Source organism: Rhinolophus sinicus, linkage group LG09 (assembly GCF_036562045.2).
Source record: "Rhinolophus sinicus isolate RSC01 linkage group LG09, ASM3656204v1, whole genome shotgun sequence".
In the NCBI taxonomy this organism is placed as follows: Eukaryota; Metazoa; Chordata; class Mammalia; order Chiroptera; family Rhinolophidae; genus Rhinolophus; species Rhinolophus sinicus.
In genome coordinates, this window is record NC_133758.1 from 38,053,402 (window position 1) to 38,077,050 (window position 23,649).

Below are 23,649 nucleotides of genomic sequence, written 5' to 3' on the forward strand. Positions count from 1 at the left end.
CCACTAGCATTTCCTGTGACGGGCTGCCCCAGCCTCTCACTCTCCCGTGGCGGCGGGACCATTTCCTGAATCGCTGAAGCGGAGGGAGGGCTGGGGCGCGGTCCTACCATTAGCGCAAAGGGACTGGGGGCCATGACAGGAAAGGTTGAAGAAAGAGAGGTCGATCAAAAAACAGAGAAGTTCCATGGGGGCTTCGATTCTCAAATAACATTCAGAAAGAGGACGTCTGTGGGCCAGAGTTCCTCCGTTAGGCCAGGCAGGCCTCCCGTTTGTTCGGCACTGGAGCATCCCCCCTCCCCGCGTTCCCGAAGTGGTTCAGCCCGAGAGGCCGGCGTCTTTCCCCCCAGTTTGCTGTTCACCCGGTGCGCTCGGGACTTGCCGATAGTGGTGACGGCGGCAACATGTCTGTGGCGTTCGCAGCCCCGAGGCAGCGAGGCAAGGGGGAGATCACTCCCGCCGCAATTCAGAAGGTGAAACCTCGCGGGGACGGGGATGCCAGGCCCATCCCGCCTTTGGGAGAGACCCCCGGGGGCCGGGCCGAGAGTCGGTCGGGCCGGGGGCGGAGGCGGGCCTGCTGGGAGGCGGCGTTGTGGCAACACGAGCCACGGGCTGTGCCTGAGTGGGTGGCGGAAGACGGCGAACTGGTTCTCTCACCGAGTCCTTGGCACATTGGGGCTCTTTCCTACAGGCACAAAAGCCCAAGTAACCGCCGCTGGATTTCTCTAGGGATGGGGCGGCGTTCGGGCTGCGGGGCGCGTGCGCCCGGCGGCGCTGATCGCGCGGGGTAAGGGCTGTTACAGCCGGCGCCCCCCGCGGCCCCGCGCGTCGCTCCGGAGTTACTTTAGCGTCGCCCCGCCCAGCGCTCCGTGGCTGCTTGGTGTAGACCCGACCTGGGTCGCGGGAGGCCGAGGGGAAGTCGCCGCCCTCCGCGGTGCTGCAAACTCCAGCCGAGTTGCGGAACTCCGAGAACTTGGGAGACGCTACAGGGAGCCTTCGTAGCATCAGAGGGGTAGGCGAGGGAGAGCCCTCTGGACTTAAGGGTTAACCTCGGAGTCCCCTTCTCCATTCCGGATTCACCCCATATCCGTTTACGTCTCAGCAAATTTCATTGAGCGCCATGTCTAGGCTCTGAGGCTACAGTGGTGAGCCATGGACCCTGCCTTCATGGAGTTTACAGTCTAGTGGTAGAGACAATGTGATAATTATAACCAATTACAGAAGTCGTGATAAATACACTGGGAGCCGCCTCCCTTTTAGAGAGTAGTACTGTCTCTTGTTGCCGTGTTACTGCCAATTAGGGACACAAAGGTTCTTTATTGTCTTCTACCCTGGTTGCCTTATGAGCAAAGCAGCATTCTGAATTTTACTCAGCCTGACTTTGAAAAGTTACTTGCTAAACTTCGTAGTTTACCTTAAAGATTTCGAGTTTGTTTTATGCACAGGAGTAGGGATGAAACGTGAAGAAAGGTGAGTTTTTAGTACTAAGGCAGCATCGCATGTATTACTACTACATCGTATGCCCAATAGATTGTACATCAGTTTCTGTTTACTGTCAGGTTCTTTGTAGTGTGCCATTTGACATTTATTTGCCTAACTGTGACCTTATTTTATGAGCAAACCGGCTTGGCAGTGCCTGGGTGCTGTATTTTCATACAGTGCATTGGGCTAAGTCTGCAGTGTGGCGAACAGCTCCAAGAACACACTCAAAAACATTTTTTTTTGTGGGGGGAGGGATTCACTTTTTATTTTTGGACTGTAGGAAATTCCTGAGTTTTTCTTTTTCCTACAGAGTTTTTCTTCTTAAGATATTTCTCTTGGGTGATTATTTAAGGAGATGTTGATCAATTAGTTTTCATCTTCAGATGAGAAGGGAAAGTGGATTCCAAATCAAGTGCCTCGTTTTACAGTGTGAGGGATTAATTTTAGATATGAGACATTCTAATGATACAGTTTGTTGGGCTGAGAAATCTACTGAGAAGATACATTGTGAAATGGTTTGATTGCATTATAAGGACAATTTTTTTTGGCATCCAGTGAGTCTATTTAAGAAATTAACAGTATTTTTTTCCAGCAAGTTAAGATTATGATTCATATGCAGAAAAAAAATTAGTTACTGTCAAATGGATCTTCGTTTTTAATTGAGTTATATTAACTAAATTATTGAGATAGAGTGATTATGGTATTCTACTTCATTGTTCCTCCTGTACTTGCCGGGAGGGATGGGGCAAGTATAGGAGGAACAGCTACTCCTGTCCCTTGATCTTTCAGATAAATCTGAAATTTTAAGTGGTTTGCATGGGATAGCAAAGCTGGCACTAAAACTAACTGGCCTTTTAATTGCCATTAATACATGAGTATTCTTTTCTCAGTGTCACTTTGCTTAGATGAATTATTTAATCCTTAAAACCAATATTGCTTTAAATTGTTATAACATGATAGAGTGATAAATAGGTATGCTTTTGTTTTGAAACTTTTGGGACAAGTGAATTATAAGGTAAGCCTGCAATAAATTTATTATACATAAGTAGAAATTATTGTATTTGATTATTTCATGTTTGGAGAATCACAGAACCATACTGTGTAAAACTTGGAAACTGGCCAGCTATCTCCTCAAGCTTCCTGGGCTGAAGTTTTTATGTATTTACTTCATTCTGGATAAGGAAGGACAATTTTCTTTACTACTAAAAAGCTTTAGAATGATAGAAAGCTAACGTGGACTCAACAGTTAGTCTTAACAGGCTAAAGCTTCTATTACATATATAGCAGGGGTAATTAGTGTTTGAATACAAAAGAAACTTCAAATTTTTCCTTCTGGGCTGCGGGAGCATAATTGGAATAGAGTTATTTAAAAATTGTTGATTAAACATGACATTCCAGAGGTGTAAAATAAGATTTAAAAGATCTGAGTGGATTCAGTTTCTGTATAAATATTTCTAGAAATTTGAAGGTCTTTTAAAAATTTTACTTGATAACACTAGATTTACAATAAACTTTTTCCAATTTTATTTCAGATGTTGGATGAAAATAACCATCTTATTCAGTGTATAATGGACTATCAGAATAAAGGAAAGACCTCAGAGTGTTCTCAGTAAGATTGATATGAAATTTTCTTTTAATTTTCATTTTTGTGTTGAAATTTAAATTTCATTTTGTGTTAACTTTTTACTTTTTTAATAGCAGCTTTATTGACATATAATTCACATACCATACAATTTACCCATTTTAAAGTATAATTCAAGTGTTTTAGAATATTGATAAGTTGTACTACCATCATCTCAATCAATTTTAGAACGTTTTCGTTATCCCGTCAAGAAACTGTATACACATCAGCAGTGATTCCCCATTTCTACCACCTAATTCCTCACCCCTTGACAACCACCAATTTTTCTGTCTGTGTAGATTTGCCTGTTGAGGACATTTCATATAAATAGATTCATACAATATGTGGTCTTTTTTGACTGCTTTGTCTTAGCATATTTTCAAGATTCATCCATGCTGAAACATGTATTAGAACTTTCTTTTTATTGCTGAATCTTCCATTCATGTATAGCTATGCTGCATTTTATCCATCAGTGATGGACATTTGGGTTGTTTTCATTGGCTATTATGAATAATACTACTGTGAACATTAGTGTGCAATTTTTTGTGTGACCTTGATTTTTACAAAAGAAAATTTTCTTTGGGATGGAGTGGGTATTAATTGTTTTTTACACTTCTTACATTATAAAATAATGACTTCAAATTTGTGTATAGTCTGATTTGTGGAAAAGTTAGGTCTTCAGATAGATAGGATGTTTAGTTATATCTATGTATGTGATTGAGAAAGCAAAACTCCTATCTAATAAATAGAGAATTGGTCATCATTAAGAACTAAACTTGTTAATTTGAAGTAATATGTCTGAAGAAAACAGCATCCCTTAATAGTATCTGATGGAGTGGGGCAAGTTGAACATTTTACCAAAAGTCTCTAGAACAGCACCATCCAGTAGAAATACCAGGGGTGCCAAAAAAATGTATACACATGATTTGTATTCATCTTTTGTTATCGATATATATTATTACAATCTTAATACAGTTTTTTCTTTTCTTAAAACGTGTATACATTTTTTTTGGCACCCTCTGTATATTGCGAGCCAGATATGTAGTTTTACATTTGCTAGTAGACACACTGAACAAGGAAACAGACACAGGAGAAAGTAATTTTAATAATATGCTTTAACTTATCATTTCCAAAATAATATCCTTTCAATATGTAATCAAAATAAAATATTAATGATAGTTTACATTCTTTTGTTTCATACTAAATCTTTGAAATCCAGTGTGCATCTTAATCTAATAATATCATTTTGCACTAGCCACATTTCAGTGTATCTAATGGTTACCATTTGGCCAACACGGCTCTAGAATATGCTCACGATCATTTTGGGACATATTTGTCTTTTAGGGATCTCACTGGTCTGCTCTCAAGATAAGGTACTGCATTTAGTTATCAAGTGTCTTGAGTATACTTTAATCTGGAACTGATGTTCAGTCTTTCTGTTAACTTGGACGATATTAACTAACATTGTTGAAGAGTACAAAGCTGTCACTTTGTGGAATGTCTCTCATTTTGTATTTGAGGGGTGTTTCCCCTTGATTAGATACACATTACTCGCTTTTGACTGGAGTATTACAGATGTGATGTGTCCTTCTCAGTGCATCCACAGGTAGCCATATGATTTGTCCCAGCATTTGTCCCAATATTTCAGTCACTGAAATGGTGCCTGCCAGTTTCTCCACTCTAAAGTTAGTATTTTTTTCTTTATAATTCTTACGTGCTTTGTTGCGGTATCTACCTGAGACACATGCTGTTTCTTATACTTTCACACATTAATTTTAGCATCCATCAATGATTCTTGACTGAAACAGATATTACTATGGTGGTTGCCAAATGATAACTAAATCCACTATTCCTTCTACATTTATTTGGAGTTATACTGTAAGGAAGAAATTTTCATTCCCTTGCCTCATTCATTCATTCATTCATTCATTCATTCATTTATATTTGAATGGATTTAGGGATTCTTATTTTATTCTCTTGGTTATAATCTGTTACTCTGTTACTTATTCTCTTTCTCAAATTGTCCTTGATGGTGGCCACTGGGAGTCCCTCAAGCTAGCTTTTTGATGAGTCTCCATTATTTTTTGAGAATTTTCTTATTTTCTTGCACCACAAAATGTTCTAGGCTTTTCTTGTACTTTTTCCTGCCCCAGTTTGGAATCACTTATTTCTTCATGCCCTGGTTCATTTTTTTTTGGAGAATGATATATTAGAAACTTAGGTATGAATGCTAGGATATGTTACTTTCTAATCATAGCACATTTTGCATTTTATATGACCATTTTCTTTTTTGTATATTGTTTCTTTGACGAATCTAGTCTGTTTATATTTGAACATACTTTTTTAAAAAACGAGCTGATCTACTTCTTCAGTTTAACTATTGATAATCACCACTGGTAAGAAGATCACTATCTGAAGTCAACCATCTGAAAGTTTAGAGGTTCTAATTAAAATTATTTTCACCTATGGCTTTTAAAACTAGGTAGAACAAGGGGTTTTGTGGCATAGCACTGGTTCATTAAGGAACCTAGCAGCACATGGCATGGGTAGAAAACACTCAGTTCTAGAACCAACTTTTCCACTTAAGTCAGCAAAAGTTTATACTATTTTATTTTTTATCTTCTTAGCCTTTTTTTTGTACATATGATAATTTCCTGCATTCTTTGCATATTGGAATAGACCTTATTTTCTCACATATTTGGTACAAATGGGGCTTAAAATTGACTTAGGTAGAATCTTAAATTCCGCTCTTCCTGATGGATTTCACTTCATTCATAGAGTTTTTTAGTTATTATTTTCTCAAGTTGTCAGAATTGGTTTGTGAATGAAGAGCAAAAAATCTCTCAATCTTAATAAATGTTCGTTTCTTGTAGTAGAAGTAAAAGGAAAATTAAGAGGAACATCAGTAAATTACAGCCATTGAATTAATAGTTCAATTATAATTAATTCTTAAGATGTGTTAATTTTGCCTGAAACTGTTTTCAATTGAAAATAAGTTTATTTTTATGAAATCAATATATGCATTGTAGAAAATTAGAGAAAACACATATGTAAAAATGAGATCATGAGCACCATATCCTTGCTACCCAAATGTTTTACACTGGTGACATCTTTGTATATGTTGCTCTTTGTATATTTATTTACGTATACACAGTTACTCGTATATTACACTCATGTAAGTCAGTGAATCAATTGTGGAACTCATATGCAAAGATCCTCTTCTCTTTGAATTCTGATAACATATATGAGAATGTATGACTGCTCTTTTGTGTCGTGGTTTGAGCATTTTCTAAATCAATGTATATATTTACTTAAATCAGCCTCTTATTTTTTTGTATTTGAATGCAACTATTTCAGAGTGTGCTATCAATAATTTTTAAGCAAAAAATTTGTATTCATCATGATATATGGGAATGTAGTTTTAAATTCCTAGTTATAGGAAGATAACGTTTATTCTGTAAATTGTATTCCTGTTGTCTTATAGACACAATCATCATAGCTTCTCTAATTTCTTTCAAATGAAATCTGGCTTCAGATTCATTTTTTAATTATATCAACAAATTTAATAGTGGTTATTTTACCTTATTCAAGGTAATTGATGTAGCGGCTCTTAGTGGAATCTCTGGGAAGTGAACTGCTTCATTTATTTAATAAGTTAATGATGGGTATTTCAGAATCATCAAACATAAAATGTTGAATATGTTTTATACCTGCTCTTGGCTTATATACCCTATTTCATTAATGGAGACTATTTTAGAAATCATAATACATTAAAATAAACTGTTTCAGTGACAAATGTAATACTATTTATAAAAGTGTCTCAGGAAAATGTTTCTTTACTGTTTGTAAAGGAATATACTTTTATCATTTCAGTAGTCTCAGCTGAAGCTAGATTTTTCTAGAATATTTGCTTTTTTTTTAGGTGACACAAACACAAAGAATATGATTATATAGTATTTTCATGAATGTTCATCTTTGGGCTTTGAATAAGCTTATTTCAATGCTGTAAAAACCCAATTTTACACAAAATAAAACCCGCTAAAGTGAGAAAACCGTTAAAAATGATCATTTTTGCCTACTGCCTTACATTACATTAAATAAAAAGATTTGAGGCTATTGTGACAGTTGGAGAAATTTGAATGGGTTCTGTGGATTAGTTGGTAATACTGTATCAATATTACTTTTCTCATTATAATGGTTCTATAGTGGGTATATAGGAGAATGTCCTTGTTTTGGGGAAATAGACACTAAAGTGTTAGTAGTAACGGGGTATACGTCTGTAACTGACTCAAATGGTTTTGAAAATAAAGTGTGTGTACTTGCGTGTGTATATGTTGGTGTATGTGTTTAGGATGGAATACGACAAATGTAAAATGCTAATGATTGGGGAGTGTGGGAGAAAGATTTTTGGGAGTTCTTTATATTCTTGAAACCATAAGTTTGAAATTGTTTCAAACTTCAAACTTAAAAATATGGTTGGAGAAATGGCTTTCCATTGAAGTATTCAATAAAAAATGCTGTATTTGTAGGTGTTTAGAACTAGAAGGGGCTTTGAGATCTACTCTGACTTTCATTATTTTACAAATGAGGCCTTAAGAGTGTGGCAGATTAGATTTAACAGTATTTTAACAGTTTTATTGAGTACTAATCAGCATTAGCATGACTAAAAGTTTTTCTTAAAGGGTCATGAGTAAACCATAGTCTCTTAGTTAGGTTTTGGTATTTTTACTTTTGATAGGGTAGACAGCAAATTTCATATCTGAGTATAATACAGCCACACTAATAGAGAAGAAAAGGAAAACTTGAGGGAGTAGACTTTGAAATGGGTTATGTGTCCTTATTAAAAATGGCTGGCTGATTTAAAAAAATGGCAAGATTATGGAACCTTGTATTACTTAGAGTGTATTGACAATCTATAGAATAATAAAATAGTTCCAGCTAGTGGTGTCTGTTATATAAGGTTCACTGTAACAGACTGCATCAGGTCTGATTGAGCAATATCAGTGCATATGTGAGGAGGAACATTAAGAGCATAGACTTGTTTTTAAACAACAAAAAGGGAAACAAGGAAACTTGGGGAAGTGATAGATGTCTATTACTTTGATTGTGGTGTTGGTATCATGGGTGTTTGCGTATGTCCAAACATCAAATAATACACACTAAATATGTGTGTTTCTTTGTATGTCAGTTATACCTGAATAATTGTGGAAAAAATTAAAAAAGAGCATAAACTTACTAGTGAAGAAACTTTAAGGTCAGTGAGATATAATTTTTTTTTCCTAATAGGAAAAAAAAATGCAAGAATTTACTACGATTCCTTTTATGGTGTCTGTTTTAGAAAATTATTTCATCTGGGATGTATATTAAAAGGCTTTATTTAGCTTCATAAAGTTCTTTTGACTTTCATTATTTTAATTTGTATTTAATATTTCTTAGTAAATGAAATACTAACAATTCGATGGAAGACTTATGTTTGTATATTGAGGGTTTGCAAACACTACTAATTGGACTGCTACTAATTTTAACCTGGTATTGTCTTAGTTAATTTTTAAAATTATGCAAAGAGTTTTAGCAAAACTAATTCACAAGCAAGATCACTATAGATGTGTTTCACCCTTCACTCCAGTAAGAGAATCTGCGTTATTTTTTAAAGTTAATCTTTAATGGTGTCCTATCATTTCCTCCATCTCTGTACTTTAGCATATATACATAAATATATTGTAATTGGAGACACTTATTTCATTGTCTTTTCTCTATGCTGAGTCCTAATAGATGGACAGTATAACCATAGCAGGCATAATTTGTTGGTTACTGCTGCAACAGTGAGAAGGAAAAAAATGTGTGGTTCCCACCTCCTTCCTGACATTTTAGCAGAGCATGTTGACTGTTTGTGGGTTTGAAGTTTCTGGCAACATGAAAATGGCAGAGGGAAGGTAATAAGCATATTCGTTTCATTGAATTCCTTCATTCTAGACCTCTTAAAACACACACATACACACACACACACACACACACACACACACACGGGGTGCCAAAAAAATGTATACAAGTGGACACTTTGGTCAGCGTTGCTCAAGCAGTAGTTCACTGTAATCAGAAGTGTCTGGGCACTGATGGTAGCCACTTTGAGTATCTCTTGTAATTGCAGGAGTCAAATGTGACTTGTGTTCATCTTTTGTTATCGGTACATGTTGAGTATTAACAATTCTAATACAGTTTTTTCCTTTCTTAAAATGTGTATGCATTTTTTTGGCACCCTCTATATATAGTGTGATCAAAAGATATGGTGAATGTTTAAAATAAATTTGTTACAGTAAAAGACACATTGCCATTAATCCCTCTCAAACTACTCCCCCTTGCTTCGAACATACTTATTCCATCGTTCTTCGCACTTTGTGAAGCAGTTCTGGAAGTCCTCTTTCGTGAGTGTCTTTAGTTGCGCTGTCATGGCTGCCTCAATATCCTGAATCAATGCAAAATGTTTTCCTTTCATGGTCATTTTGACTTTGGGAAAGAACCAGAAGTCACATGGTACCAGATCCGGTGAATAAGATGAGGACACACTGTAATGTTTTTATTTGACAGAAATTAATGTACCAGAAGTAGTGTGTGACACGGAGCGTTGTCATGATGGGGGATGAAGTAAAGACACTCATGGAAGAGGACTTCCAGAACTACTTCATAAAGTGGCAAGAATGATGGGATAAATGTGTTCGAAGTGAAGGGGTGTATTTTGAGGGGGATTAATGGCAATGTGTCTTTTACTGTAAGAATTTTTTTTTTAATGTACACCTTCACTGTATCTTTTGATTACACCTTGAATATATACAAGGTATGGAGCCAGTACATATCTCAGATACTCCCTTTACTAAGCTATGCAAGCTTGTACAAGTTACTAACCTTTCTAAATCTGTTTCCTCATCTGTAAAATGGAGAAAATAAGAACTTTTACCTCATAGTGTTGGATTGAGGATTAAATGAGATATATAAAAATATAAAACTAGTCATAACAGTATCTAGCACATGGTAATAACTTAGAGTTTATCATCATCTTTGAATGTATTTATTATTTGGAATTATTTTGCAGAGGAACTAGGAAAAAATGAAGTGCTATTGCTGTACAGGTAACAAATCTTTTATTAAACTCGAGAAATGATTAGAATGCTGTTTGTATTTAAGCAGATAGGAAGAAATTTATTTTTTAATGTTGATATTTGTTTTGTTTTAATAGGTATCAGCAGATGTTGCATACAAACTTGGTCTACCTTGCTACAATAGCAGATTCTAATCAAAATATGCAGTCTCTTTTACCAGCAGTAAGTACCTATAAAATCATGTGAAGTAGACAATCTTGAGTTATGTGTGGTATTACACATTTTTGTTTAGTGATTTTTGAGATTTTGTTAATAAGTCCTGCCCTCTTCTGAGAACATGAAAGTATTCACCTATATGATCTAAAAGCTTTAATGTTTTGCCTTCATATTTAATTTAAATTAATTCACCTAGAATTGATTCCCTTCCTGAGGAAGTTATATTCATCTATTAATTCACCCACACACCCATCTACTGACCTACCTACCTATTTTAATCTGTAATTGTGCAAATAATTTATAAATAAATCTGTAATATTTCAAAGCAAGTCCGAAACGTTTTATAAGCTTGTTGGTAAATACTTCAATATATATCTTTATCACATAAGGACCATTATCCCACCCAACAAAATTAACCAAGATTTCTTAGTATTTCATAATATCCAGTCTGTTTTCAGTTTTCACCTATTATTTTTTTTAAAATGTTTTAATGGTTGGTTGCCACTGAATCCATATAAGGTCCACATGTTTCATTGCTTGATATGTTGTAAGTCTCTTTTAATCTATGTCAGTTTATCTTTTCTATTCTTCATTTGTTTGTTGAAGAAACTGGGTCATGTATTGTGTAGAATTTCTCACGTTCTGGATTTGGCTGATTGTATCCTCATGGTCCATTAATATGTTCCTTCATCTCACCTGTTCCTCTAAACTGATAGAGAAACTTGATTAGAGTTAGATGTAGTTTTGTGTTAAGAGTATTTCATTGGTGGTGCTGTGTATTGCCTGTTGTAACATATCAGGAGGAACATGTTTGGTTGTTCCATTTTTAGTAATGGAAAATCTAAACTTAACAGATTTTTACATTTTTTAATATGTTTAAATCCATTGCAGTCATTCTTTGATACTCCAGTTAGCTCTTTGTTCAGTGGAAACCTCTTCCTTTGGCTCCTATGTCTTCTGATATGATTCTAGTATCCTATTTTTTTTAATAAAGATTTTATTGGGGAAGGGGAACAGGACTTTATTGGGGAACGGTATGTATTTCCAGGATTTTTTCCATGATTTTGTCCTTTCAGTCGTAGTCGTGGAGGGCACAGTTCACCTCCAGGTCTAGTTGCCGTTGTTAGTTGCATGGGGCACAGCCCACCATCCCTTGCAGGTGTCTAACCGGCAACCTTGTGGTTGAGAGGACACGCTCCAACCAACTGAGCCATCTGGTAGCTCAGCGGCAGCTCAACTCAAGGTGCAGTGTTCATTCTTAGTTGCAGGGGGCGCCGCCCACCATCCCTTACGGGAGTTGAGTCGAACCAGCAGGCTTCGGCCGTTAGGAGCCCGGACCTCCAACCGCCCGAGCCACCCGGCTGGCCCTGATTCTAGTATTCTTGTATAGCTTCTTTGCTTTCAGGATTTGAAAGCAATATCAGATTGATTGTATTTTCTGCCCCAGAACTATTCTACCTCAGCTATTTTTCCAAGCAATCCTTTTTCAATGAGAATTGATATTTAGAGGTCGTAGTTTGGATGTTTGGGGCATTCACTATAACTGAGTTTTCATTGTTAGGTATTTTTAGCGGACAGAGATAGTAAACACATTTTTTAGAAAAAGCAAATTTAATTAGTGATATTTGCTCTTCAGGAAAGGTTTTTTTCCACTTAGCTTTGATTTTAGGTATTAGGTTCTCTTGTCCCACTCTTAAAAATCTTGGTACCTTAATGACATTATAGTTGTTAATTTGCTGTATACTACTATATATTTTTTAAAATTTCTATATAACAATGCCAAGTTTACTACTAAAAAAGATACTTGTTCTCAAGATATATCCCACTGAGGATACATCATCAATCAATTTTGTTTGAATCTGAAATAATTCTTTATGTGATTATTGACATGAATTTGGTTTCCATCTAGGTAGAATTTATTTTTTGAATGCTGTGAAGACTAGGTTCAATTTCATTCGTTTCCATGTCGTTAGTTCTCTGTCCCAGCTTTGTTTACTGGAAAAGCAGAGGTATCTTTTATTTTGTCATGCCACTTATATATCAGCTGTCCATATATGTGTGAGTCTACATCTGATCTCTCTATTCTGTTCCATTGGTTTTCTTTTTATAAATTACACTATCTTGTCATACTTGTCATAGTCTAATAAATTTTGATTATATTAGAGAAGTTCTTATTCTTTATTTTTTTCAGAGTATCTTGGCTATTGGTGCTTAAATTTCAGCATGTCCAACATAATCCTGTTGTGATTTTTCATTGAGATTACCTTGACTCTAAATCAGTTTGGGGAAAATTATTGATACTTTTATAATAAAGAGTCTTTCAAATCAAGATCATTGCCTATATTTTAATTACGTCCTTTAATATCTGTCAGTGAAGTTTTATGATTTTCCCTGCAGAGGATTTGCAATCTCTCATTGTACTTGTTGCTAGGTACTTCATATTTTTTGAGGCAATTTTAAATGGAGTCTTTGTTTTTCAAGTTTTATTTTCTAACTGTGATTGCTGTTTTCATGGAAATGCAATTGATTTTGAATTTCACAGTCTTGTTCAACTCTTATTTCTGACAGTTTTTCTGTACTTTCAGTTTTCTATATTCACAAACATATCATTTATGAATGATTAGTTTTGTTTCTTTCTTGCCAATCCTTACACCTTTTATTTCTTTCTCTTGCCTTACTTCCCTGGCTAGGACGTCCAGTACATTCCTGAATAGAAGTGGTGATAGAGGACATCCTTATCTTGTTCCTGATCACAAAGGGAAAACTTTCACTATTTGACCATTAAGTATGATGTTTGTTGTAGTTTTTTTTCTAGATATCCTTTAGCAGATTAAGGAAGTTCCCTTTAGTTTCTGTCGTGTTAAGTAAGAGTTTATATATTAAATGGATGGTAAATTTTATTAAATACTTTCATTGCATTTAATGCAATGATCATAAGTTTCTTTTTTTTAGTCTGTTAATGTGGTGAATTACATTAATTCAGTTTTGAATGCTTAATCAATCTTGCATTCTTGTAATTAACCTACTTTTTTCGTGACTCACTTGGTCATGATTTTTTTGTCATGGTCTTTTTAAAAAGTGGTATATTCAGTTTGTTAAAATTTTGATCAAGATTTTTCTGTGGTCATGAGTATAATTAACCTTTAATTTTCCTTTCTTACAATGCTTTTGTTTGGTTTTTATTTGAAGGTTATGTTAGCTTCATAAAATTAGTTGGAGAGTTTTTAAACTTTTTTTACTCTGGAAGAATTTGCATCATAGAGCTGCTGTTTCTTAAATGATGGGTATAATTTTTTAGAAAAGCCATCTGGATTAGGAGTTTTCTTTTTCAGAAGGCTTTTAATTAATTTCTTCAATGGTTATAGGACAATTTATATATTTCTGTTTTATGAGTTGCCTATTTTGGTAAATTACACTTTTAGCATTTTATCTAAATTTTCAAATTTATTGCTATGAAGTTCATGAAATCTTATTTTTCTAATGTCCTCAGGATATGTAGTGATATTTTCTTTTTTCTTTTAACATAGCTTATTTGTGCTTCTCTTTTAAAATATTTTTTTTGATCACTCTTGCCAGGTGTTACTTTTTTTTTAAAGTCTTTTCAAAGAATCAGTTTTGGGTTCTGATCTTTCTCCGTTGCAGCATTTCTCAAACTTTTTGTTCTCAGAACGCCATTACATTTAAAAATTATTGAGGACTCCAAAAAGTTTTATGTGGGCTATGTGTGTTGATATATTTGTAAATTTTTCTGTTTTTAAATTTAAACAAATAACTGAGAAAAATTTACAAATATTCATTTAAAATGAACATAATAAACCCATTGCATGTTAATATTAAATAACATTCTTTAAAGGAAAAACAACTATGTCTTTCAGAACAAATTTAGTGAGATGTGAATGACATTGTTTAATCATTTTGCAAATTTCCTTTAAATGTCTGGTTAATAGAACACAGCTGTATTCCCATATCTACTTCTGAATTCAATATAGCATAGTATGTGTTGGTTGAAGTAGAATGAAATCCAGTCTCACACAGATAGGGAGTTGGAAAAGAGAAGAATATTTTAATAGCCTTTTCAGATTGTTGTGGATAATCTTTGATAGTTCAGCAGATCTCAACAAGTATTGTTTTAAAGGCTAGTTGTAGTATGAAATCTGAAACCATATCAGTATACTTTTCTTACTCTGTACATTAAAGATCATTGGTCTGTCTTGCATATTGGATGGATCTTTTACTCATGCATGCTTTTGTAACACCGTGCTGGTGTTGATTATTCGGAAAATATAAGTTCACTGAGTTATGCACATCTTCCAAATATTGACATATTTCATTATATGATACCAGAAACCACATTTATTGAAGTCACTACCAGTCTCATCAGAAAAGACTTTAAGTAGTGAGATGCTGTAAATCTCAAGACAGTAGATATAAATTTGCCAAATTCCCAGTTCTTGCTTGAAAAGTTGAATATGATCACTGGCAGCAAATGCTGTTGGTTGTTTTCCATGCTAACTCTTTATTTTTGAGAAAATGTCTGCCAGATACCCAAACCTGGATAAGCATAGTTTATCTAATAATTGTTCTTTCAAGTAAAAATATGTTCCATGAAAACAGTGCCTAGATCAACTTACAGCTCAATCACAACGTGCTATTATCTTGCTTTGATTTGCAACATGTGTATTATTTTCTCATTTTGTTACACAGAATATTTAACTGACACAGCGCTTTAATGATTAATTTTTACTGTTTCATCAAGGACATTCTTAAGTGAAAATGATTTTTTCTTTTCTTTTTTTTTAAAGATTTTATTGGGGAAGGGGAACAGGACTTTATTGGGGAACAATGGTCAAATTGTTGTCCTTTCAATCTTAGTTGTGGGGGGTTCTGTTCAGCTTCAAGTTGTTGTTCTTTCAGTCTTAGTTGTGGAGGGCGCAGCTCAGCTCCAGGTCCAGTTGCTGTTGCTAGTTGCAGGGGGCACAGCCCACCATCCCTTGGGGGAGTTGAACTGGCAACCATGTGGTTGAGAGGACAGGCTCCAACCAACTGAGCCATCTGGGAGCTCAGCGGCAGCTCAGCTCAAGGTGCCGTGTTCAATTTTTTAGTTGCAGGGGGCGCTGCCCACCATCCCTTGCGGGAGTCGAGGAATTGGACTGGCAACCTTGTGGTTGAGAGCCGGCGCTCCAGCCAACTGAGCCATCCGGGAGGCAGCTCAGCTCAAGGTGCCGTGTTCAATCTTAGTTGCAGGGGGAAGAGCCCACCATCCCTTGTGGGACTCAAGGAATTGAACTGGCAATCTAGCCTTCGGAGCTAGGAGCACGGAGCACGGAGCTCTAACCGCCTGAGCCACCGGGCCGACCCCCTCTTTTCTTTTTTTTAACTGCTAGTAGTCTGTTGGCAGTTTTAAATGATTTACAGTAGAGTTTGTTGCCTTGACTCATGCATATTAAGGCTCCAGCAGTCATATCCACTTTTTTTATTTTGCACCATCATTGTAAATATCAATATAGCATAAAAGCCAAACATTATCTTAGTATTATTATGGAAATAGTTTTGACCTTTTGGACCTCCTAATAGAGTCTTGAGAACCACTTTGTGAACCATTGCTCTTTTGTATGTTTTTGGTTATTACTAATTTCTGATCTTACCGTTGTTATATCCTTTTATTTTCTTTTGGTGTATTTTGCTGTTCTTTTTTCTGAGTTTTGAAGCGAAAGCCTACATCGTTAGTTTTCACCCTTCTAAGTTAATATATTTGTATTTAAGGGCAGAAATTTTTCTCTAATAGTTGTGATACGTAGTATATTCATGTATTCACTTTCAAATAGTTTCTAATTTCCATTATTCTTTTTATATGGGTTGATAAGTATATTTCTTTGTTTCTAAACATGAAAAATGTATCATTTACTTTTTCTTAATGATTTCTGGCTTCATTGCATTGTGGTTAGATAACATTTTGTATGATTTCAGTTCTTTGGAATTCTTTGAGATTTGTTTTGTGGTGCCTCATATGGTCAGTCTTTGCAAATGTTTCATGTATACTTAAAAAAGGAATGTGTTCGTTAGTGTCTGAGAAGAGGCTCCGATATATGTTTGTTAGGTCAAGTGTGGTAATCATGTTTGATTTTTTTAACCTTTCTGATGTTTTGTTTGTCCTGTTAGTTACTGGGAGATGTATGTTAAAATGTGTAAGTGTAGTCGTGAATTGATTCTTTTTTTTTTTTGGTAACTCTTCCAAGTTTTTGCTTAATACGTTTCAAGGCACATTAGTAGGTGCAAATGTATTTAGAAATGTTACAGTTTTCTGGTTCTTTGTAACATTTGTCATGAAGTATCGCTTTTTATCTTTAATAATGCTTTTTGTTGCTGTGTCTACTTATTTGATATTTGTCTAGCTCGTCAGCTTTCTTTAGTGTTTGCATGGTATATCCACCTTTTCATTTCCATGTGTTAGAGATAGATATGTCTTATGAACAGCATGTAGATTACAAATAAAAATCCATTCTAGCAAACTTGGTTTTTCAATTGGAACATTAAATCCATTTATAGTTAATCACTCCTATATCTGACTTTAAACCTACTGTCATACAATTGCACTTTCTGTTTATTTGTTACATTTCCTTTTTCTGTTCTTTTTGGCTTCTTTATAATTATTTTTTTTATTGTATTTTTTTTCTGTGCTAGTTTGGAAATTTTATACTTAAATTATATACTTACTGTTCTCTTAGTGTTTATTATACAGTTTGTAAAATGCATCCCCAGACAATTACAATTAAAGGGCCTTCAGATACTTTATTTTTATTCATTACTTCAATGACATCTATTATTGTCACACATTTTAAATCTCTAAATGTTTACTCATGAGTGATTGTTTTAACTGTCTTTTCAAAAGTTAGTATTCATTAGAGTTATCATCATTGTTATTTCTGATACTTATCATTCCTCCCTTCATTTATAACCTTTTTTTATGAGACTTTTTTTCTGTCTGTGAATAACATATTTTCACATTTCCTTTTAGCACTGGTTTATTGGTGACAAATACCTTCAGGTTTTTTTTTGTTTGTTTGTTTGTTTTTTGGAAAATGCCTTTATGTCACCATCATTCTTTTATTTTTTCTTATTTTTTCTTTTTTTATTTTTATTGGGGAACTGTGTTTTTCCAGCATCCATCAGCTCCAAGTCAAGTCGTCTTTTCAATTTAGTTGCAGGGGGTGCAGCCCACCATCCCATGCGGGAATTGAACCGGCAGCCTTGTTATTAAGATCTCGCGCTCTAACTGAGCCATCTGTCTGCCCCCTCAGCATCATTCTTAAAGGATGTTTTTGCCAGGAACAGATTCTAGGTTGGCATGTCAGCGCATTCAATTCATCATTCTGTTGTTTTCTGGCATTTATTCAAAATTTAGGTGTCAATGTAAATGTTACTATTTTAAAGGTGATCTGAGTATTTTCTTTGCATTGAAGATTTTTTTGCTTTGTCTAGTTTTCTGTAGTTTTATTACTACATCTGTAGGTGTGGATTTCTTTTTACTTGTCTTGCTTGGTGTTTGTTGAGATTTCTGAAATTTGTGGATTGATGTCTTTCATCAGTTTGGGGAAATTCTCAATTGGCTTTCCAGATTGGCTAACATTCCCATAACAAAGGTCCCCCCAAGTTTGGGCCTATCGCTGGATATTTTTCTTCTCCTGGATCTTGGCCTGATCATTTACTACTTTGTCTGCTCTTTCGTATCTTTAAACATACTTAGTCCAGCTTTTATTATTGTCCTCAGAGGGTTATTTGAATGTCATAGTTTGTCATTATCCTAGGTGATTCTTTTAACTATTAGAATTGAATTATGTTTTGCTATCCACATAATATTAATGACCCTTATGGCTTCTCAAATATGACTTTTTGGTGAAAGAATAAACACTTACAGAATGACTACTATGTATGGGTCCTTTTAATACTTTATTTTATCCTCAGGATTCTTTAAGATACTTTATTAGTCCCATTCTGTGATTGAGGAGGCTGAGTCTCAGGTTAATTAACATGCTTAGGGGCTTGTAGTTGGTAAGTGGTAGCATGGCAGTTAAACCTAGACCTTAGTGAAAGCAGTTTGTGCATTATGCTATCAAGTCATGTTGCTACTAGGATGAAATGGAGTAAAATACTTGACTCATTTACTCTTATGCTTGTGTATCAGGGTAGGACTTAACTCATCTTCTCAAAGCTTGAATCTAAAATTTACAAGCTGCAGTGTCTTCATTGTTCTATCGTATTGTTATAGAAATGAATAAATGAATGCTTTATCATTTTTGGTTTATCTTGTTTGGTGCTATTTCTGTACCTAGGTATTAAATAAAAAAGTTCAATGAGTCATCTGCTTATACTTTGGGGACTAAAATACAGGTTGAAGTGTCAGGTTAAGAATTTAGCTTATATCACCATGGTGACCTGTAACTCAGTGATTTGTAACCTTTTTTCTTGTTCTAGCACATATGCAAGATATGACACATTCTCAGCATGTTCTCGTCAGTAATAACTCATTATTACTGACTAGAGGGATTCTCCAGTCAGGACATTAAGAGTAAAAGGGAGCACGTTTCCCTCTAGGGAGTCTTACCAGAATCTTGTTGGGGAAGAGGTGTAGTTTGTAGAGTGTGCTTGGATGATTCTGTATCCCTTTTACATCCCTTCTACCTAACCAACTGAGATTCTCTTAATTTATGATACTATGGAAACTGTGGATTGTGTCAGTTTGTCTTAATTTGAAATAATGTCCCCATAAAATGTGGAAATATCTTAAAATCTTAAACATTACAGCTTCTCAAATATATTTTACATTCTCTTTAGCTTTTATAAAGAACCCCAAATATTTGTTTAGATCATGTATTTTGAGGTTTACTCATTTCTTTTGCCCTTTCTCAGGAAGGTATTAATTTTTGAGATGCCAGTAAGGTAAAATTGAGCTTACCATAAAAATTCATTATGATAACAGCACAAAATCTGTAATTCAGAACTTACTATTCTTAACCTGTTGTTGTTAAGTTAAAAACTCCTACTGAATTTTTTATATGTTTATTATAGTATTCACATTTTTCTCTATAGATAAATTAGGGCAGTAAAAATTATTACCATTTATATTCAGGCAAAGTATATTATTATTTTACCATTACCTAGTTATCAACCATTTCAAAGGAAAGAGACACATTTCAGTACAAATCTACCATTATTTCATTCATTTACCATTGAGTCATCATTTTATATCATATTTTACTATTGAATATAAATACTGATATTTGTATATTTTGAAGTAAAATGTTTTCCTCTTAATACTAGTCAAAGTTTAAAAATAGATGGTGAAGATTTTACTTAAAATAGTAGATATTTTGAAGGTCAAGTTGCTTGGGAAGCTGAGTTAACAAAGGAGGAGAAGTTCTAGAAATAGAAAGAAATATATATCCTTATAGTAGTGGGAATAAAAGAGGGTTGAACCAATAATGAAAAGTGGGGCTAGAGAGGGGAAAAAAAAAATCAACTAGAAGGAAAACAATTGTTTTGGAGATAAAATAGGAAGTGAAATGAATTTTGGGAAAACTAGAATGAAAGAATACATAATGAATATAACCAATCTGACAAAAGGGAGCGTATACTAGTTACTAACTGTACTTTGAGAAATTGACCCTGAAAAAGACCTGTGTGGCGTAGAATGATTTTACTAAAGTTTTGCAGAATGGAATTTTCACTTTACTTCATTTATCTGTTGTGGGAATTGGAAGTATGCTCATAATTACACTCGTGTGTAGGTTTAACCATCAGATTTTTTCATGTCCCCCAAAAAGAAGAATTGTATATTTATAGTAATACCGTGTTTCCCCGAAAATAAGACCAGGTTTTATATTAATTTTTGCTCCAAAAGACGCATTAGGGCTTATATTCAGGGGATGTCATCCTGAAAAATCATGCTAGGGCTTATTTTCCAGTTAGGTCTTATTTTCGGGAAACACAGTATTTCATGTACCTGAAACTAGGCTACATCTAACAAGATTCTATTTGAAAGGAAGTCAAGAATTCAAAAGCCAGGAATAAATGGAAAAATACCTATAAGGAGAAAAATAACTTATAAAGAAAGCCAGTGCACTACATAGACATTTTACTTTTTTAGGTCGGGCCCTGTATATTCTTATTACAAAAGCATTACAGGCATACCTCAGAGATAATGCAGGTTCGATTCCAGACCACCACAATAAAAGAAAAACTGCAATCAAGCAAATACCACAGTAAAGCAAGTTATATGAATATTTGGTTTCTCGGTGTACATAAACGTTATGTTTACACTATACTGTAGTTTATTAAGTGTGCAATAGCTTTATGTCTAAAAAATGTACATACCTTAATTAAAAAGTACTTTATTGCTAAAGAATGCTAGTCATCATTTGAGCCATCAGCAAGTCATAATATTCTTGGTGGAGCGTTTTGTAAAATGCAGTATCTGAGATGCCTAGGAAATTTAAGTGCAATAAAATGAGGTATGCCTGTTTAAGTTAATAACAGAAACTATTCTTAAACTTACACATATTTTAACATTTGTTTCTTTAATGTTAAGCCCCCCCCCCCCCCCCCCATAGCTGAGAAGCAGCAAATCAGAAATGGGAGAAGAGTGTATTCTATAGGCAGGCATGCATACGAGCATCTTATCTGACAGCTAAGGTGGCCCAGAAAGACTGAATATTTATAAAAAGCTGACAATTCAAAATGTACAGTACTCTTGCCCCTTCCTTGGTAAACCTTGGAGGCATTGTTTGAATACTGGTTCTCGGAGTTGGTATTTACTTTCTGAAACAACATAAACTATTGACAATTATTTTCATCATATGAACTAGGAACAATTTTACTAGTAGAAAATAAGACTATATTATGTGTATGCAGTTCTTTTCTTTCTCACATATACTTTGAAGAAATTGCATTTCTAAGTTTTAGCCTAATATTAGTTATTGTTCATTTATTTTTGTCATCTGCTAAATTTTAGCATATATGAAGTGGAAGGCACTATTGGTTTAGGAAAGAATGAGAGAACAATTTAAATCACGAAAAGTTTTTGTTCATTACTTTTTCTTTGGGGAAAAAACTTGAGAAAATAGTCTTTCTATTTTAAGGCCTACAGTCTGGAAGTATTTCTACAGAATTAAACATTTTAGCACTGGAAGGAACTTGGATAATGACACAGTCTAGTGGTTCTTTTCCTTTGCTGCACATTTTCAAAGCTTCTTAGGTGATTCTAATGGTCAGCTAGGAACTGAGGACCTTTTCATGCTTTTTAAATGGAGTATCCAGTGACATTCTGAGGATATGTGGAACTTGAAGAAAATCTGATTCCTATTCCTGTAGTATCTACTTCATTTGATGTGTACTATGAACTATTTTTACAGTATAAGAAAGATAATACTTACTCTGTAATGTTATGAGGTTTAAATAAAACAATTTACGGTATCCAACGTGAAGGAGGTGCTCAGTAAATTTTGATGATGATGAAGATGAAAGTAGTACACAATTGGAAAGTATAAATGGAAAGAGAAGGCAGATTCAGGAGTATTTGAAGCAAGACTAGCAGGATTCATTTACTGAATAATACGAAGAGTAAGGGAGAGTTTGGAGACTTGACATAATGATACCATTCACTAAGATTGAGTGTGTAAGCTTGTCTCAATTTTAAAAGAAGGCTGAAAACCGATTGGAATTGCTTATCTCGCTTTCACTTAATTCATTATAAGTTTTTTAAAATCCCTAATTTAATCAGATACACTTCTTGAATTTTAAATTTATTATGAATAATTTTATTTGATGTCGACTAATAAAAATTGATTTATAGTAGTTTAATATTTTACATATTTTTCATTTTCTACGTTGTGTTATTTTGGTGATGCCACACTTGATGTTCTGAGCAACCCTTGGGCAGCACTTGAATATCTGTTCATTATACAAGCTTCAGTAAAAACAATCATCTATTAATCTTCAGGTTCAGTGACCATGCTGGCAGAGCATCTGTTAAGGTACTTTAATGACTAAAATTTGGTATTATAGAATTTACTGTTTACAGGTGTGATCCAAGTGAAGTGAAGGAACACATGCTTAGAGCTGTGGAACATTTTTAAAGATCAGAATATATTTCATTTATAATTTTTAATTTAATTTTTAGCATAGGTAATACTTTGACATGGTTAGAATATCAAAAACTACAAAAAGGCATACAAAGCCTACTGCCATCTGTATCTTCTATCTGCTTTTTATGCAATTAAAAGCCACTATAAATGCATACTTCTTTTCTATGCAAGTAGAACCTGGCCATACACACTATTCTGTGCCTTGTTTTTATTACAAATACTTTTTTTTAATGAAAGAGTTTACCGTCTTATTTAGAATTATGAAAATAGCTTTTCTTAAATATTGTCATTGCTAAGAAGTTTTACATTTTAAATGTTTGGTAAACATATTTGGTATGATTGTGTTGACTTTTCTCCTTTGAAACTTTTTTTGGACTTTGTCACAAATATGAATCTTTGTTCTGCAATAAATGTTATATAACTCAAAACAAAAACTTCAATATTCAGTCTCAGAAGAGGTGTGGCTTAAGGCTCATTCCTTTAAAACCTCTGTTCCTTGACTTCTGTGATAGTTTCCTTCTTACCACACTAGCTGCTCTGCTTCTTATCTTTAACATGCCCATCAAATATTATGTTTTCGAACATCTTTTTACTATAAACACACTTCCTGGGAGATTTATCCATATTCCTGGTTTCTTATATTCTTGACTTCAGGTTCCCCAATACATTGATAGCTCCTAAATACGTACGTTCTTGCTTGAGTGTGAAACATGAATCCAGCTTCCAGTAGGCATCCATTTGGATATTCCACAGGCCTCTCAACACAATATGGACAAAACTCCCATTTTCCTCAGCTCCCTGTTTTGTTTCCTGCTGTTAAAAGGGAAAAAAAGTCCACAGCTTGCGGCTTTATATTTCCTATCTCAAGTGAGTAGTATAAACACAGTTCTTTTAGTCGGAAACATGGTGGTCATCTCAGACTTCTCCCCTTTAACACATTTACCTTCCATAGCTGGTTTCCAAGTCGTCTTTCTTTTGTACCTTATATGGTACTGCACAATAAAAGGCGTCTTATTAAAACATTTTGTCATTAAAAACAGAAGCAAGACTATAAGTGAAATGTCTTCTGAAATGTTTATTTGTATAAGATTTAGTATAA

The 23,649-nt window shown here is 34.5% G+C and overlaps 1 protein-coding gene across 4 annotated transcripts in view; it reads left to right on the top strand.

The window, feature by feature from the left end:
- The first annotated feature begins 312 nt into the window (after nt 1-312).
- SS18 (SS18 subunit of BAF chromatin remodeling complex) overlaps nt 313-23,649 on the top strand; it is a 63,384-nt gene continuing 40,047 nt past the window's right edge. For 2 of the 4 annotated variants that reach the window (XM_074340210.1, XM_074340211.1), the window contains exons 1-4: nt 365-470; nt 3,012-3,088; nt 10,188-10,224; nt 10,332-10,416. In XM_074340210.1, coding sequence (XP_074196311.1) covers nt 10,342-10,416 — 75 coding nt within the window. In that variant the 5' untranslated portion in view covers nt 365-470; nt 3,012-3,088; nt 10,188-10,224; nt 10,332-10,341. Of the gene's footprint in view, nt 471-3,011; nt 3,089-10,187; nt 10,225-10,331; nt 10,417-23,649 lie in introns of all 4 variants that reach the window. The other 2 variants (XM_019741245.2, XM_019741246.2) reach the window with 1 other exon arrangement.